The sequence below is a fragment of the Atractosteus spatula genome, chromosome 5 (assembly GCF_055471065.1).
Source record: "Atractosteus spatula isolate fAtrSpa1 chromosome 5, fAtrSpa1.hap1, whole genome shotgun sequence".
Lineage (NCBI taxonomy): Eukaryota > Metazoa > Chordata > Actinopteri > Semionotiformes > Lepisosteidae > Atractosteus > Atractosteus spatula.
In genome coordinates, this window is record NC_142710.1 from 50,528,338 (window position 1) to 50,547,517 (window position 19,180).

The following is a 19,180-nucleotide window of genomic DNA, read 5'->3' on the forward strand; positions in this document are numbered from 1 at the left end:
GCCTTCATGCCTCTCTTTCCATGTGACTGGCAGGAAGCAAATGGTAAATGAATGGTTAATTATTTTCCTTATACAGTATATAAGTGTTACGACCCCAAGTGCCTAGTGCATTTTCCAAATGACCTTACTCCACTACACAAAACAGCACAGTCATTTCAAAACTATTCCGGTACTGTATCTTCAAACATATAATCAAATATTAAGTATAGATGCACTCAGATATTGATATGTTCTATTTTACCATTTATTGATAAATGCTGATGAAGGAAACTACTATATCTGGAGCGTTGACTGTACGGGAGATTTGGCTTTAATTACAGTATATGTGCATATACATATCATATTTGGTTGTTATGAATATATTAACAAAATGTGTTTATGTTATGATTATTGTACAAGCTGTTCCATTTTGTTCCCATTTTGAATTTCAAATGATTAAGCAATGATCAAATATTTTACTCATGTCCCTTTTTTGGTGTTTGAAATATTTTCAGTTTTTCAGGACCTCCATCTCATTCAATAGACACTTTCAGAAGAGAAACTATATTTTTAATAGGTTTTTAATTATCTTTTCCAGAAACATAATGTACTAATTAGTTCAGCTAACTTTAAAATATCATTCTTGATCTTCTCAATAAACTGGTGGTACAGTATGCCAATTTTCCTTATTTGCACCTCCTTAGTTTAGTACTGAACTTGCACACACACTTAGCCTGTATTGTAGTAACCTGGTGTGATCTGCCGATTCTGGCGTCTCCTGAATTAATAACATTTTCCATGAAGAGTAGACCAATCTAATTTATGAAGGCTTATAGATTTCTAATTAACAATGTAAGCGAATATGTCATGACTTTGCTCTATGTCAATGCTCTCTGAGTCATTTCCAAATTATTTTGGAGCACAAGATGTTTAGATAGTACTGTGCTTTCAATATTAATATCCTGTTCTTTTGAAAAAAAAAAAAAGATAAGCATCTTTCTCTGAATAATAAAGTCATTGGTATTAAAATTTCAGAGTGTTTCTAAATTGATTGATTGAAATAATGGTAAGATTATCATTTATATTTGCATTAAAAATAACAGTGTGCATTCATTTTCATGAGTTACTTTGAGGTAGAAACAACATATAAAGAAATAAAATCCAATTATTCATTAAATTACGATATGCAATAAAAACATTTTACAGTACACTAATAATGTGAACCATTGCTTTTAGAAAAAAACAAAGTCACAACAAAGCCTTGTTATTATAAAACAAAATAAAATAAGAGGTGCTTTTAAAATTAACTGGTTTATTAAATTGCTGTTTTTGTTTTATTTAAAATTTTCTGTTCAAAGCATGATCTTTAAGTGTTTATGTGCTTATCGGAGTGTGCACGGTGGAGCAATGAAATTAAACACTCAAATGAGACAATGAAGGAAGGCAGGACATACAGTACCAGTGTGTGCTGCATAGCCTTGATGTGGCCACCATTTACAGTATGCTTAGGATGGATGACACCCTCAGGTGGATCCCAGTAATGTTAATACAGTACAACATATTTTTTCTATTCCCCGTGCTCCCATTTGTACGTGTATGAAACTGTTCTTAAAAGCATAAGAAAGTTGTTAGGAAACACACAAAAGAACTTCCTGCACATGTATGTGTATTATGGTGTAACAATTAATTGACTTACCCCACCCACTTTTTCAAAATGATCTCCATCTTTGTCAAAATCTATGAGCTGCCCATTGAAAGACCAGGAAAATGATACATCCAATGCTGGATCGTAAGAAATCTGGCATGGTATAACGATGCTTTCTCCAACTATTATTTCCATGTTTGTTGGTCCTTGGATTATCCTTGTAGGGTCTTTGAAAACAACAACAAAAGTGTAAATAAGTTAATTCAACAAGTCAGCAATATTTATGCTTCTAGAATCATGGTATAAAAATAATAAATAAAGTATTAGTTTTTATGCAGACTGATTTTTTTTATACTGGAACAGTCTCAGCAAGTAGACAAATTATGTTAAGAAGTATTACTTTATGTTTTGTTTTGAAACTCTTAATGTTTTTTTTTCTAAAATAACAACGACACCTAAGTAGATAGTGAGAGACGTGTGTGGTAATTGGTTTACAGCTGTATTTGCCAGCTTATCTTAAGAACAGCCATGGATAAATTATATGAGAACATTAAATAATGCACTGGCAGTAATAAATGCTTTCGGAAATTGATGGCAGTAGAGTATAGGAATCCTTGGAGAGAAAGGTCAAGTTAATTAAAGCTACATTAGATTAAAAAGGTTTTCAGATGGTGATATATAAGTTTTTGTGTGAAGTAGGAGAGTCCACTGTGGATATGCATGTCCATAAAACACCTACTTTTAATTTGGTTTTTTATTACACTTTAACATTTGCAGCGGATGTGTATTTTCTAGAGAATTTGCTCTGTACTCTTATATAAATTGAGTAAATGTGAACTAATCACAGTTATTATCCAGAACACATAAGTTGGACCTACAGCAATATGAAGAGAAATACAAATCTCCCTCAATAAAATATAATAAGACAGCATTTTTGTGTAGTAAACAAGTAACTATGACAAGTACAGCACAGTTAATAAACAATTAAATGACACAGCTGTATTAGTATCATTGATAGTGTGAAGCTGCATTACATCAAGATCTGTAATAAAACATCCTATGGTATTCTTAAGGATTAGATACATTTTGTCCCTTGAGTAACAGAGCTTTTGGTACACATACTCTATGTAGGTTATAAAGTGTACAACATAAAACAGACTCGTTGTGAAACCTCACAAGTATTGATTTGCATAACCAGTTACAAGAAAACACGCCAAGCCATTAAAGCTACCAACATCAAATCATTGCAAACGCTTTTCAGATCTAAAGATTTAAAGAAATAAATTGTTAAATATACATATTGGAAAAGTGGTGGGAAACAACTGGCAAGCACCCAGAAGCAGTATAAAAAGAAATATCAGGAATAAGCTATGAATCATCAAGCATTCTTCATTGACATCTCAAATTGGAGAAATAAGCTGTACTACAGGCTTTAAATTAGTCTACATATCTCTATTGTTTCGGAATACAAAAGTACAAAGTTCAAGTTCTTTCATAACAATTGAGTCACAGAGAAAAAAATTCTAAAATGAATCTGATATGTCTAATAACTGTGCAACACAATTACTGTATGTTGAGCTCTACCAGAATTACAGATAATACCCAAACAGTGGGTCTGTCCACTCCCAGCAGTAATTGCAATAGCAACACTTTTCAGCATTGATTCTACTTGATGCTCAGTCAACAGCATCTGGCACAGCATTGCCTGAGACAATCCAGTACTTATTGAGGCCCAGGTTCTAACTAGGATAGGAAGGGACACTCTTATGAAGCATATAATCCACTTTTATTGTTGAAGGGCAGTGTATACAGCATGTGAAAAACCTAAGAACATGTGAAAAATGCAACTACAGAAAAAATGTTAATACTGTATATTACATTTTAATGGTTTCAGAGATAAGGCATACTACAACTACTACTTCTTTCATGACACTGCAGAGTTATGCACTGTTTTGTAACGGTGCATGTACAATATACAGTATGCGCATATCTTAGAACAAACACATTTTCAGAATTATCCTGGTTTACCTGTGATGAGTAATCTTCCTGTTGTGCTTGCGATTCCGAACTGATTTCTTGCCACACAGGTATAGCTTCCTCCATCAGCCTTTGTGACATTTACTATTTTAAGGGTTCCATCTTGAAGAAGAGTGACCCTACTGAAAATAAAATCTGATGTCATAAATTATTTTCAGCTTTGGGTCTAACAGTTAAAGTGAATGTATTTAAAACAAATAAAGCTCATATTGTTAATATATTGTATGTATAACAGTTGTCATAAAAGATGACAATTTGAGTGTTAAAAACAACTGGTATTTAAGAATTTATCACATTTAGTAACACATGGTTTAAAATAAAAAAAAAATCAAATACAGCACACAGATTCTGTGAACCCAGAGACCTTGAATATTCCACCGAATACTGGATTCCATGTAGAAATGCCCTTTTTTCCCCAATCTGATCAGTTAAGACACCTTTATTTCTTTTCTCAAAACCTAATTCAAAATTTAAAAGGTTCCCCCAGACTTCAAAACCCTAGAGACATCAAGGCACACAATGTCACTGGAAGTGAGCCAGTGAGACAGTGCCACCCACTGCATGATGCACCTCACCTACATAATAACAAAGTTAAATGCCATAGATTAATGCAGTCTTTGATAAGTTGCCTCCAAAGAAAGCATGACACCAATCGATGAATAAGACTGATAATCATATCTGCAGTTGTCTTTTAAATCAGAGAAAACAGAATCATCCCCAGTTCTTATCAAGTTAAAGGTGCAATTAAAATTAGCCTCCTGAATTTAAATCAAGGGCAAGTGAGAGCAGGTGCAATTCAGATGTTTTTGAGGCAGGGTTTGTATTGCCATATTGTTCTTATATTATTTTGCTGTAAATTTGGCAATTTATTTAACCCAGCACTGCATTATACAAAATGCAAATACAATGAAAGTTTGGAAACATTATTTCTGACTAAAAAAACAAAACAAAAAGAAAACTCAGGTCTTTAAACTGTATTCTTAACCTTTTCTGAAAAATAAGTACAGTATATATTTGCCACGTTTTAATCCTCTTCTAAAGTGAATGAAATTGAATTAAAAGCTAGAAAAAGATATTCTCAGATTCTTTATAATGTTTCTTCTGAAAAACCATAATATTATAATATTAAAGTATTTATACAGATCTATACATTCATGGTTCATGCTTAAAGCTATGGAAAATGTTAACTGTTCTTGAACATTCAATGTTAAGCATTAAGTTTATATTCAGTATACATTATAGTGCAATATTTTATCAGCTTACCATTGGAACACTTTATCTAGACTTACGTCTCTACAAAAATCCTTCTAACTTGACAGCCAAGGATTAGGGAAACAAAATGAATACGTAAGATTTCAACTGTTAGAGAGCTTGAGTGAATTGGCCCCTTGGGGATTTTTTTTTTACAAATAAATACTATCCCCTAAGATATCGGCAATTATTGTACATGCTTTGACAGTATTTGTCTGAAAACTAGAAAAAATGAAAACAAAATGAACAGAAAATTGTATTTTTGTGCTTGCTATGGATAAAAACATTTTTAAACAATTCACACAGGCTCTTAAGGGAGCATAAAATAACTTATATAACCTTAAGAGCACCTTTTATACAAAGAAAGGCTTGAATTTGACTCAAAAAATGCACATGGATTTTCTTAAATGTACTTTTCAACTTCTATTTAATGGCAGCCACACTGAAATCCAAGACAGCACTATGTGCATGTCCTTTCCCATTTTGTTTTCATTCAGCCCCACTAGCAATTACAGACCCAGGCCTTTCATATTTACAACATTATTATTCTTGTAACAGCCCCCATCTCCCACTTCTGACAAAAATGCAATTCTTAGTCTCTCAGTGTTGACAACAGGGATTCCACTATAAACCATTTGAATTGATCATCATTTATGCTTCTAAATGACAGAAGTTGAAAAATTGCTGGGGTCCCAATGGGTTTTCTGATTTAGTATGTTACAACCTATGGTATTTCAAATGTAGCTTTAGATCCAGCACTTAATGGCAGGATATATAATTCATGAAGATGATGGTTAACATTATTTTTCTCTCTCCCCTAAATCTGTACATTTGTTTCCTGTTCCCCATTTTGAAGCAACAGGGTCAAGTTTTCCATAAATGCAGGCGAAACTGCACACTATTGATCATCAAAATTATAAATTACCTTTCATTTCTGTGAAGAATCTCATTCCCCTTCTTCCACAAGCTAATTGCTTTGGGAGAAGCTTGGGGCCTGCACTCTAAAATCACTTCGCTGCCTGAGCGAGCTTTAAGCAAGGCCTTTAGTGGGTTCTTTGAAAAATCAGGAGCAGAAGCTGGAGAAAACAGAATGAAAACCAATAACAAATAAGCCAATCACAGCCATCACAGAATAACAAGGCCCCAAAATAACACTGTTTTCACTGAAGGATGCAGCTAAATACAATTCATGAAAAATAAGGATCTGATTCAGAGTTCTGACATATCAGTGACTTGGTATACCACCTGAATATAACTAATTCATCATTTAGCACTAACATTTACTCTAATTCAACATTTTTTAAATTTGACTCTTATGCTACTCATCCACTTCAGAATTAATTCATACAAGTGCTACCGTATTTACTGTGAACCAATTTCTTTTTCATAACCAAGGGCTTCTACTTCAGGATATATAGTTAGAAAGTTGTGTTTTTTGCAAAGGGAATATCACAAAAGCCAAAGTAACACTAAATAAACTTTTTGTGATGGATTGTTAGACATTTTTTTGAAGAATGTACAGCTCAAAGTGATGATCGTTCATCAAAATAAGATTGATTTAGATATTTTCTTGACGATATGTTTAAATTGTTCAGAGCTATACTGCTGGATTTAAATATTAATTTATGTTTTTATTGCATATGTAAAACTAAGATGAGATTATTTTATATGTATATTTTATATTTTAAATATTTTGTTTTAAAAGTTTGAGAAAAATCTCCAAATGGTGGATAACAAGGTACATTAGGACAAAATTGGCAGAGGGTCAGTGCAAAGAACAAATGGTGTACTGTAAATCCATTTATGAAAAATAAGAGCCTATTGTATAATAGGTTCATGACTAAAAATAATTAATTAAGATTAATACTTTGTATTTCCTGAAGGTTCAAAAATACTTTGTCCATTTAAATATACAAAAAAAATATATATGTACTCCAAATGTTTATTAGAGGAAAAACTGTACTGGAACATTAAACCAAACTTTTTGGATTTGTTTTTATTTTTTCCACTTTAATTATCTAAAACGTATTAATCCAAATGCAATGCAATAACCTGTGAGAGATTAGCAAAGTTATGCTGACAGGTTGCCTGTTTTGGTCACCATATTGGAATATTGTGCAAAATGTAAAGACTTTTCAAATCTATTATTCTCTTAAACTGAATATCTTAGAGATCAGACACTTTTTGGGCCATGTTATGCTATGTTGTGGTATAATCTAATTCATCACAAATTGATTGGTCTCGTGGTTTGGTCACCATCTTGGATTTGTGAAGAAACTTGAATGACTTCTCCTTTGAATCTGCCAAATGAAGCAAACCTTAAAGGAGATCCTGTTGTCTATGAAGCTGTCTATCAAGTTTGTTAATGAAAGGATGCTACAGTATATAAAAACAATGGTTGCCACGAGCCAATCAAATTGAAGGTTTGAGTAATTTGGCTCATGAAATGAGTAATAGACTCATACAACATGAGGTAGTCCCAAATCCTATGTTCGTACAATGAATGTGGTAATGAAACTGACCAGACACATTGGGTGGCTTCCATATGCAATAATTCAAGAGTTTCACAGCACAGACCTGAAACATGGTGAACAATGTTACCTCATGTTCAAGACTTCACACGTGGTCAGGACAAGGTGATAGACCAAATGGTTTGGGCTCCATGTTAGATTTGCAAAAACAAAATCAAGCAATATCTTCTCTAAAATGCCATTGTCAATTGTCAGAAAATATGTAAAATAGGTAAAGATATTAATCTAACTTGTTCAACACAATTTGCTGTATGTAGAAGCATGGCCACCACGAACCAATCAATCAGTTATGACACTGAGCTTAATAAATATATTAGGTGCAAATGGGTCGTGGTCATTATAACACATGTAGGAAAACATATATGCTCAGTCAGAAAAAAAGTCCTCATCTGTGACTTCTTGTATGTACTCCTGATAGAGTCTATAAACTGTACAGTATAACCATAGTTACTCTGCAACACACAAAGCAACCTATTTATGTTCTGTCCCAAAACTATTTGAATTGTATGAGTTGTATGACTGTAGGTCTTTAACCGCCTCAGATTCTTTAAAAGGTGCAGATAGATTCAACAGAGATGAGGTAAAGAAAGTCTGGAGGAATAGGAGGAGCAGTGAGGTTGAAAGGTGATGTAGGGATAGATAAGGTAGGAAGGAGTAGGGTTGTTGAGACTATGGTAGCCAAGAATCAGGGTTTTGTACCTGAATAATACAGAGCAAGTGCAGGGGCTGGATTGATGGAGCCTCTTGAGAGAAGTGAGAAAAAGAAAAGACAAGGCGAGCAGCACATTCTACAAGAGTTAGAGTGGGTGGATTGCATTGACAGGGAGAACAGCCAAGAAGTAATTACAATAGTTTAGGTGGGAGATTACCAGGGGCTGGGCCAGACATTGTATAGACTATTTGGCAAGGAGGGGGTGGATTCTGTGAATAATGCTCAGGAAGTGACAAGAGTGTGCCAGGGAAGAAATGTGTGCAGGAGAGGGAGGGGTCAAGGGTGACAATGGGGTTCTTGGCAGATGAGGAAGGGGATAGAGTAGTATTGGAGTCATAAAAAAAGAGATTGACCAAGAAGATGGTGAAGGGATACAATGAAGGTTAGTTTGATGTGATACTTTAAGATGGTAGTGCACCCCACAAGGAGATGGTTGTGAGGAAGACATCCAGTATGGGAGGAGACATGCGTATCAGTGGAAGGAAATGAAACTAAATTTGAGGATCATCAGTATAAAATGATAACCAATTGGAAGAGATTAGAGGACGCAGATAGTGAGTGTAGAAAGCAAACAACAGGGAACACAGGATAAAACTCCAGTGGAGGGAGAGTACAGAAAAGGGAACAAGCCTCACCAGCAGACCTGGTATGTACAATCAATGAGAGAAGAGAAATGGGTCATAATCCATGTCAGAAATTCCTTGGTCAGCAAGTGCTGACAGGAGAATGGACAGATCTGCAGGGTCATTGGTAGCAGAGAGATCAAGAGAGATTAAGAAAGAGGAGAGGGAAGCAATACAAATTGTGAAGAGAAGTAACATAAGAGAACAGTTTCAATAAAGTGTGTTGAGTGAAATACAGACTGCAGTAATGGGTTAACTGCAATTTAAGAATCAAAAGGTACAGTAAGTTGGGAGCTGTCAGTGCAACACCCACTCTAGGGCTTTAGAAAGAAAGGGAAAGAGGGTGACAGGGTAATAGTTCTGAAGAGATGGTGGACCAAGAGTATGTTTTTTAAAGAAAGGTATAATGCAGGCCTGTTTAAACACAGAGGGAAAACATCCAAGAGTAGAGAGGTGTTACATGCAGACGTACAGAGAAAATACAGAGATTAGCGAAAGCAACATAGAAACAGTGAGTACGTCTAGAATACAAGTCATAGGTTAATTGGTCTAGAGCAGTGGTTCTCAAACTTTTTGGACGAAGTACCACCCCTAATCCACCCAAAGCATCCAAGTACCACCTACAAGTCATCATCTCATAGGAACCCCAGAAATCCAACATGAGCGTGCGTGTGCGCACACAATCACACACACACACATATAATAAATATTATAATAATAAACTTTATTTGATATAGCGCCTTTAAAGGTGGCTTCTCAAAGTGTTTTACAGGAAAAAAAACATTAACAACAACTAATAAAAAAGCACCATTTCAGTGAGAGGGGTGAGCCTGTTTAGTTGAGCAAAGCAGAGGTGAATTAATTTTTCGAGACTTGATACAATTTTTCGAGTCTAACAGATATTAAATCGTCAGGCATTTTCTTGATGGCAAAGGTCTCGCGGTGGATGTTGTAATGCGTACATTAATTTCTGGAGCAACCTCTCTAATTCGTGCAACTACACCGTTATGTCGGCTTGTCATTGCTCTAGCACCGTCTGTACAAACTCAGACGCATTTTATCCAGTCGAGGCCATTCTCTTCGATAAATTTATTCAGAAGCTGAAATATGTGCTCTCCTGTAGTTCCTGTTGGTAGCGGTTTACAGAACAGAAAGTCTTCATGGGACGTACCCTCAAACTCGTATCTAACGTAAATGAGCAAATTGACCAAATCGACTACAGACTCATCTAATTGCAGTGAAAAACATCTGCTCATCTTAACGCACTCTATCAGTGTACGTTTGATATAATCCTTCATTTCAATAATTCACGGGGAGGGGGGCAGCAGGTCGAGCTGTTTAGCAGCCTTTTCTCCACACTTAATACGTGTCAGCTCTTTTGCCAACGGTAAATAAAGTTCTTCAAAATAGTGTAGCTTACCTGCTTTAGCAATCTGCAAGCTTGCATTTTTCCGCGTTTCCGTTTTTATTTCCGTATTTATTTAAAGTTTTTATTTCATGCGCATGGGAGCGAAACACAGAGACACTCGGTGTATTTTTCTCAAATTAGAACAGTTATTAAATATTTTTCTGGTATCACGCTTTCGTGTGCTCACAAGATTACCTGCGTTCGTAGCACGTATTTCTATGCATTCCTGTGTGTACAACGTTGGCATTGTTCCAAAATCACGCACATTCTCCTTTCTCCCTATTTGCTGGAGATACAGTAGCTTTTTTTAAATACAATTGGTCACTTGCATCCGTAGCACGCATTCCTATAGAGTCGTATAGAATTACAGAGTATCTCTTGTGTCCACTGAAGTATTAGCACGCAATGTATCGTAGTACATAGGCTGCGTATTCGACACGTATTAAAATACAAAATATGAAAACCCGTCCCGATTTTTCAGCGCACACAACACAGTTCCAGGGTCATTTGGCGTACCACCGGGCGGCACGCCACGTACCACTGCTGGTACGCGTACCACAGTTTGAGAACCACTGGTCTAGAGAAAGGTCTGAGTCAGCAAGGGTATAAAGGAGAAGAGGGAGATAGGAAGTAGAGGAAGTAGTAGGTTTGGGAATTATAGTCTTCATAGAATCTGTTCTATCTTGTTGTATATTTTTGTATAATTGTATAATTGCTTACATTCCTTGTAACAATGTTACCTAAATGATCCTTCTGTATTTTTGGTACTATAGTTCTATTTGGTCATATATTTTTTAAATTTTTGTGTGATCTTTGACCAAGAATAATTAGTGATAAAGTACATTGTTGTTTTTTTCCTTCTGCAAGCATGTACTGTATGTAGGTTTCACATAAGATGAAAAGATGAACAGACATATTGTATTACAATAAAAATGAAAAGCAATCTTACCTGATACCATTAGTTCAGCACTAGAATATATAATACCATGTTTGTTTTCTGCAACACATTGATACATCCCAGAATCTGACATATTTAGGGATGCTATTGTAAGTGCTCCATTTTCAATTTGTATTCTATCCTGTTAATGAAAAACAGATTAGTTCTTGTGTGTAGTGCTGTATCAGGGTTTTACTTTTACACTCTGAATCACATTTGTATTAAAAATAGCGGTTAAAACTCAATTTTCAATTGTGTTTTTTTAACTGAAATTCAAGTGGGAGAACAAGGTAAGTAAGAGACATGCAGTGTTTAAATAGAGAAAGTCAAATCCTGAACTTGAGATGCAACACAGAATAATGTTCAGAGACGATCACTTGTATAACAATAAGAGATAATTGTATTTATTTCACTACCCAATTGGAGTTCAAAGTAAAGAACATCAGAGTAAGGAATTAATATTAAGCAAACACTTTTTCTTTAAATTTGTAATACAAATTTTAACCCCTTGCAAGGCTGTTACAGTCATGTTACTTCTCTGGATTCTGAAACATCTGCTGTAAATACCATCTGGATCCACAGACCTTAACGGTCTTACAAAAAACAGTGCAGACATTATGGGGAATGGCAGAATTTTCTGTTTGAAGTGATTTACCTCCACCAGTAATGTCTGTCCATTTTTCAACCAGCTGTAGGAAGGCCTTGGTTTTCCATTGGCCTTACAATCCCAAGACAGACTGTCCTCGATTGACATGGATGTATCTCTTATTGTTTGTATCCAGTGGGGCTTAGCTATAAATAAATAGAGAGAAAGTTTAAGAAGAAAATAAGCATTTCATTCCATATTAAAGTGAGTGTTAAACTATTGTACATTTGTTGTGAGTGGTGATGGTTAAATGTGATTCTGAGATTAAAATTACTTTATAAATATTTTAAATGTATGACCGTGTCCTTTTATTCATCTATCCTATATTTCTCAATGCAAAAAAAGGACATGCAGATTTGAACAATCTGAAAATATAGTTATTCAAGCTATGAGCATGTGAGAATCTGTTCAATATATGGAAAATGCTTCTTGAGAACTCATTTAACTTTTGTATACTGAATTCACCCGCAGACATTTTGTGAATAGAAAAGTTAATTTCCCAAAATATTTAGTACAATTTGACATTCTGCAAACAGTCATGTAAAATTCCACATAGTACTGGCATCATAAAGTGACAGAATTAGATTTAGTTCAAAAATGAAAAAAAGATGCAGAATAAATCCCATGAGTTCAGATCAAGGACACTGAAATAAATATTGAACAATATTTGTGGATGGGTTTATGAAACAAATCTCCAATGCTCTGACTACTTATTTACTAAGATCTTCTTCAAGAAACCAGACCGATGGGATTCTTGGATCAATTTTCAGCAAACAATAAGATAAAGAAAACAAACTGAATGTCTTTCTTACTTTGATTGTAGATAGAACAAAAACAATTAAAAGGTAATTTAACCCACTGGTAGTTAATGGACTAACTAGCACAGTAGTTATGATAAACCCTTAAAGAACTAAATAACATTTTTACCAGGGTTAAGGATATTGATATTCCAAGTTATTGTGGAAGATTACCTTTACAAATGAAACTGCATATTTTCTTATTTATTTTGGTTATACTGTATGTCACAGGCTGCAGTGTTAGCTTCTGACAATGTTATTTCACAATATATTTGTTCGGTGCATGAACCAGTTGAACATTTTAAAAAGTTCAAAGTTAGGCTTATCTAGGACCCAGAGGCAAATAGCCTAGTTTTCCATGCAGGAATTAGCACAGAGATGCTTCACCAGCCTTTAATTATAATCAAAATCTGTTTTACAACTAAACACACAATAAATCACTACTGCCCCCCTTTTAACTTTCAGGGCAATAAAGCTTAATTTCAAAAGCTTTCACAGGAAATAATTTAGTGCTATTGTCACATGTTAACATGCACAATGCTCTTCATGTTAACATGTTGTCAACGTTTATTTAATAAGCTTTATTTTTTGACCATTGTGGCTGTAGGAGGCACAAGAAAGGCTACAAATTCAGAGTGGATCTGGAGAGAAAAAAAAGAATTATTGTTGCAATTAAATAAAATATATTTGACACTCATTTGCTGGCCTATTCCCAAAGCTTTGTATCAATTATACTTTTTTAACACAAAAAAAATATATCAGTAATTATACTTTCCCATCTTTCTCACTGTGCAAGCACATTTAAAACAAATATCATTGCATATTGCATCACTTTCAATCAGGTACAGTATGAACGATAAAACAAATTGCTATTCAGTATCAGAAACTAATACAGTATAAGGAACACGTAAATAAAGGTTTATTCCATGCTGAAAAGAGAAGAAAAGAAACACAAAGTTTCGGCTATTGAGTCTTCTTCAGGTCTCACCATGGAATAAACCTTTACTTGTTCCTTTACAGCCTATGCATGCTGATGCAGCTACAGTACAGTACGTACTTGAACTAATACAGTATAAGCCTTTTAATGGTCACAGCAACCCATATCCTATCCTAGACACATATAATGCAACACAGGTCTAGATACCCTGGATGGAGCACATCACCAGTAATGTCTGTGTAAATATATCCTAAATCCATAGACATTAAAACTATTTTATCTTGTCTGTTTTTCAACCAGCTGTATGAAAGAGTCGCCTTTCCATTGGTCACACACAATGATAATATCAAGATTCCAATAGCCTAGCCACTACATCTTTGGAACTAGGGCATCTGGGGAAAACCTACAAGCCCAAGTACTCCAGTTTAACACTGAACAAAATATTCATTGAGCTCTAAGGCAATAGCATTGACGGTCACACACCTGTGCATTCTGAAAACTAGCCTTTGAAAAATAAGTATGAGAAGGGACCAGCATTTTTTAATATAATGATCTGAACTTTTCTCCACACTTGATCTCCATTCTTATTTCAGGGCAAAGCCAAGATTTTCAAAGAAAAGATCATTGTACCGCACATACCATGAAAAGAGAGACGCCCTTTTGCAGCATTTTTGCCTCTTGTATTCTCCACAATACATTCATAAGACCCTGCATCTTCTTGTTGAAAATTTGGAATCTCAAGGACTGCATTAGATTTCTTCATTTTGACTTTGCTTGGAAATGGAACTCCATTAGTCCGCCTCCAGGATATTTCAGGAACTGGGCTACAACGTGAAAAAAAAATACAAGATGGTTTTAAAATTATTCAATACGTTTAATGAGAAAAAAAGTATTAGCGTGTTTTTATTTTATTTTATTTTAAGAGAAGGAAGAATTAATAACCTCCCCACCCCCATCTTCTCCTACAGTATCTACTGTGTAATAATGAATCAGTCTAAACAGAAAAAAGGCATCAGAAAGCACTGCAAGCTGATATCCTGAAATGTTATGAAAGGTGGGCAGCAATGCAAGCCGCTTTTAATGCTCATTAAAACTTTTAACATTTCTTCGTTACTTTATTTTCTTTATTGTTTGACTAATGCTATGGCATTGCTCAAACAAACCCAAGCACCATTACGTCTCACACTATTTGCTGTATATTATGGGAACATTGCAAACAGATCTAGTTAGCATATAAGACACATCTAGGTCTTTGACACATCTTTTTATTACAAAAGAAATCACCACTGTCACTCTTGTTCTTCTGAACATTGTGCACTCTCCACAAGTAAAGCTCACCCACAAAACAATAACCGCACTTCAATTTGCCACTTAACTAACAGTTACTCTTCTCCCCATAGTCAAACATGAGTTCCACTCAACAACAGGCCACTTGAAGGCCAACTACTGAATAGCATTTATATCAATCTTGTTAATTCAAGAAGTGTTTTGCTTATGTTTAAAATCCAACCAATTTCTCTTAGAAGCTCAATCATGTGTATGACTGAGTTGTTTGTGTCTGAAATTCATCGTTTTGAAGATTTATCACATTTAACAACCTGCTATGTGCTACCGAGTGTTAAAAAATTCATTAAGTAGAGAACCAGGGGAATTTTTCAAAATAACTCAACACTGCTGACACCAGTGAGTTTGTACAAGAACTGTGTAAGAATGAACATGTATCTTGTGAGCCAGCTATATTGAATGCCTTACATTCCCCTTTTCTTGGATTATTTTATTATTATTATTTAATGATACTGATCCTCCTTTCCACAATACACAAGCAAAGTAAAATAATGGGAGTTTATAAATATACAGCACAAAAGACGAATATCGTAATAATAAATATGGTTGGATTTCTCATAAAACAAGATTGCTAGCACTGCAGGTAAAACATTGAATTAGCTGTAACATACTGTACACACCCTCTTTAAAACCTACAACTTACAAGATGCATTGTACGTACATTACTGTAAAATTTACACATCTTCTTTTAAATATATATTTTATTCAAAACCAGCAAAGATAAAACTCTTGTCCTTTTATATAAATAGTAAAAACTGATGTGTTGTTTAGATTTAATGGACTGTATTCATGAAACATTTATCACTGCATTAAATTGACACCTTCTTAATCCGAAGAAAGAAACATGAAGTAGCAGTTGTAGGCATCACAGTTCTAATTAGAATACTAAGGGTCTTCATTTCTCATAATGAAGTGCTGTGAGCTTAGCATAGTGGAAAACACTTACAAATATGTTAAAAATCTAACAAATATATATAATTTTCTGTATTTTTTTTAATTGATTAATTTCATACTCATACTAGGTGGTCTTTCTTCCTTCACTACTATATAATTTTAGTGGTACACAATCAGCCTCATCTTTCGCTTAGGTTTTCCACCCACTGAGGACTTATTGATGAGTAAAACCTCTTTGAACAAATTCTATTGTAATTGAAGTTCTTCAATTAATGCTTAATAATAACTGTCTTTCAAGAAAAACTACATTTAAATGTACATTTATTTTTCATACAAGAGAATTCTGAATGGCTGTGCACATTTTGATGTGAAATATTAACTTTGATGTCCTCACTCATTAGTAAAGCCCTTACCAACTTTGGAAAATATGGCTATTATTTTCCAAAGTACAGTACAGAAAAAGTACAGAAAAGTCTTTTGATCTGGCTTAATAGGGTTATTATTTTGTCAATATGCACAAATTTATCTTTGAATCCTAATGTAATATCTTAGTTTAACTAGTTATAACCATGTCCCTAATTCTGTGCACCAAATTATATACACTCTAAATAACTTTTACATTTACAAAATTACCGGGCATGTCTGCTCACTCTCTGCTCTGTGATGCCACTCGGTTCTATAAACCAGAATATAGATGGTGTGTTTTAGTGAGAATAGGAGCAGCATGATTCTCTGGAAATGTATTTCAAGACCTGCTATTTTGTGTTCCACATTTGCTGCATTTTATTCACAGATTTCACAGGATGTACAGTACAGTCTGAGTACAGTATTGAATCAAACAAATAAAACACTTAATAATCTGTATATTTGTATATTTAATGTTGATGTTAGACTTAATTTTTTAAATCAATCTAGTAGTACTCTAAACAAATATATTATTTTTATTTGTCATGTACAGTAATACAGTAGCTAATCTTACACTCTCAAATGCATAGTAACTGTCAATGATCCCAAACATGTACATACTGTATACATGATCCCGAAAGCACAAATTAAGACAATGATTTAACTAATGATAAGAAAGTACAAGGAAGAGTAACTGAGCATGATATAACAGCTTGGAGCCATGTTATAATCAATCCAACTTACTTTCCCAAAGCAAAGCACTCAAGTTTAACAACTGATCCTTTAGCAGCAGGAACAGTCTCAGGAAAATGTACTTCTATTTTTGGTTCATATTCACCCATTGCCCCTGTAACAGAGAGACGATAAGTAAATTGTATTTGTAATCAATATTGCATGACTTGTACGGTTTATGCCTCAAAATGTATGTACAAGAAACACGTTCTCTGGACTCAGAAGCATCTGTATTGTTTACTTGAAGTCACTGATTCAAAGCAAAAAAAAACATCCTCAAAACAAATAATTTATCATACACATTTCGAGTTAGGTAGATGTTGGAAGTTCAGGTTCTTCTCATGTGGAGTTCTGGCCTCTTTCTTTTTCAGACTGACAGTAAATATTTAATCAACACCATAGGCAATGTTTGTGAGCAATGTGAGACTGCTAGACTTGTATAGTATAAACCAAAAGTAGGATGATAGAGCTTTGAGGGGAAAAAAAATCTGTAAACTAAGGAAAGGAGCTATATCACCAACCTAATGGGAATATGTAAATGCACAAGGGCATACATGTGTAACATATTTATTTTTATAGGTTCTATATTTATCTTGTGAGAGCCTATCATCATGCACACATAACCTCAGGCAGGATCTTTATCAAAACTTACCATCATTCCTCAGGACTAAAGGAGTGGGTGAACTCAGAACTTTGCCCTTTGTTATGCTGTTGATCACAGCACAGGTATAGTTGCCTACATCCGAGGGCTCCACTTTGGCAATGTACAGATTTCCTGTCTCTTGAGACACAAAACGTCGATTGTCTTGCTGGACAAAGTAAGGATATTCATTGAAGATCCATGCATACGTAAGTTCTAGCGTGATTAAAAAAAAGATTTGTTAAAGTTTGTTAGTGTTCAAAACATTAAAAAAGGTTATAAATTTATAATGGCTACTGGCTAGTTTTTGCCTCAACTGAGATAGACTGAAGATAGGAGACTAAAACTGATTCTTGTGATTTATTTGTTAGGTGTGTGACAGCTAGGCTATATATATAATCTTTCACAACGCTGTCATTTGAGACATTCTACAGAGTAATTTCTTACACTATAGTATCCATTTCAGAACATCAATAGATACATTTTATAAGCTCCAACAAGGCTGTAGATGCCTAGAAAAGTATTTTGCTCTTCATCATTTCTCAGGGATAGCTACATTTATGTGAAATACATAATTCTCAACATATCTTGATTTATACTATCTTCTCAATTAATTCAATAAAGCACATCAGAATAGACAAAATACAAAAGAATGAAAGCACGTGAAAAGCTCAGTCCTAGCATTTTGTTCCACATGCCTTTTCAAATGTCCCAGCATGCTCAGTGATTTTTCATAATGCTTAGATTCATGCCTCTCTCCCTCCTGCAAAGTCTGAACTAAAGGGGGGGGCTTCATTGCTTTGATGCAATATTGTGTCATCCGGCTTACATCCTGAAGAAACGAAGCTTCATGTGAGCAGCTTCAGGCAATAGAAACAGCCTTGTTGGAAGCTAAAAGGTGCATGCAAAGCCTGTCACTCACTCTTATCCCCAAAATGCATACTGCATAACCTTGGCCAAGACTTCATTTCAGCTGCCAGAGCAATGATGCTTAAACTAATTCACTCTGACTAACTAGGTTGTATTCCAGCACACTGATCTAGAGGTACACTGTTATAAGACAGAACTCACAAAACTGAAAAAGTGACAATATCAAGAAAAATAAAGAAATAAAAAGCTACTATGCTGGCAAGAACAAAGGAATAATAAATATGTTCATAGCAGCATGCTTGGGAACATTCTGTACTGTCTTTTTTTCTGAGCTCTCTGCAGGGCACAACAAAGAAAGACCATTTAAAAGTGACCAAAATCAAGATCACATTAAACCAGAATAAGACCAATTTTTAGACTTAAAATGAACTGCACCGCATTCCTGTTCTAAACTATTTTAATCTTTACATGCATAAAATATTCAATTGCTATTAAACGGTTCACAAAAATCCTTAAACTATCTACAATAAATTGAAATAACAAAATGCAAATGACCTGGCTTAGGTATCCATATATTAATATATCTATAATCTGAATTTGCTTATTCTTGGTAAATGTTGTAGCTGCCAGTCAATTTCCTAATCAGGACGACAGTCCGTCACAGGGAACACAAGCACATTGGCACTCCACACAGAACATTAATCAGTCAGGAACCAAATACAAAGCTATGAGGATGCATGGTTAGTGGCTATTCCAGCTAAATGTCTAAATATTTTAAACAAAATAAAATAC

General features: G+C 34.5%; 1 protein-coding gene across 2 annotated transcripts in view; it reads right to left on the bottom strand.

Annotated features, from left to right (window-relative positions):
• The window catches only part of LOC148835216 (contactin-3-like), a 58,616-nt gene that overhangs the window by 16,740 nt on the left and 22,696 nt on the right, over positions 1-19,180 (bottom strand). Inside the window, exons 5-12 of one of the 2 annotated variants that reach the window (XM_088916625.1) lie at positions 17,531-17,734; positions 16,891-16,993; positions 14,143-14,327; positions 11,779-11,915; positions 11,136-11,265; positions 5,838-5,988; positions 3,653-3,783; positions 1,676-1,851 (exon numbers count right to left, since the gene is read on the bottom strand). In XM_088916625.1, coding sequence (XP_088772751.1) covers positions 1,676-1,851; positions 3,653-3,783; positions 5,838-5,988; positions 11,136-11,265; positions 11,779-11,915; positions 14,143-14,327; positions 16,891-16,993; positions 17,531-17,734 — 1,217 coding nt within the window. The remainder of the gene's footprint in view (positions 1-1,675; positions 1,852-3,652; positions 3,784-5,837; positions 5,989-11,135; positions 11,266-11,778; positions 11,916-14,142; positions 14,328-16,890; positions 16,994-17,530; positions 17,735-19,180) is intronic. The other variant, XM_088916626.1, reaches the window with a different exon arrangement.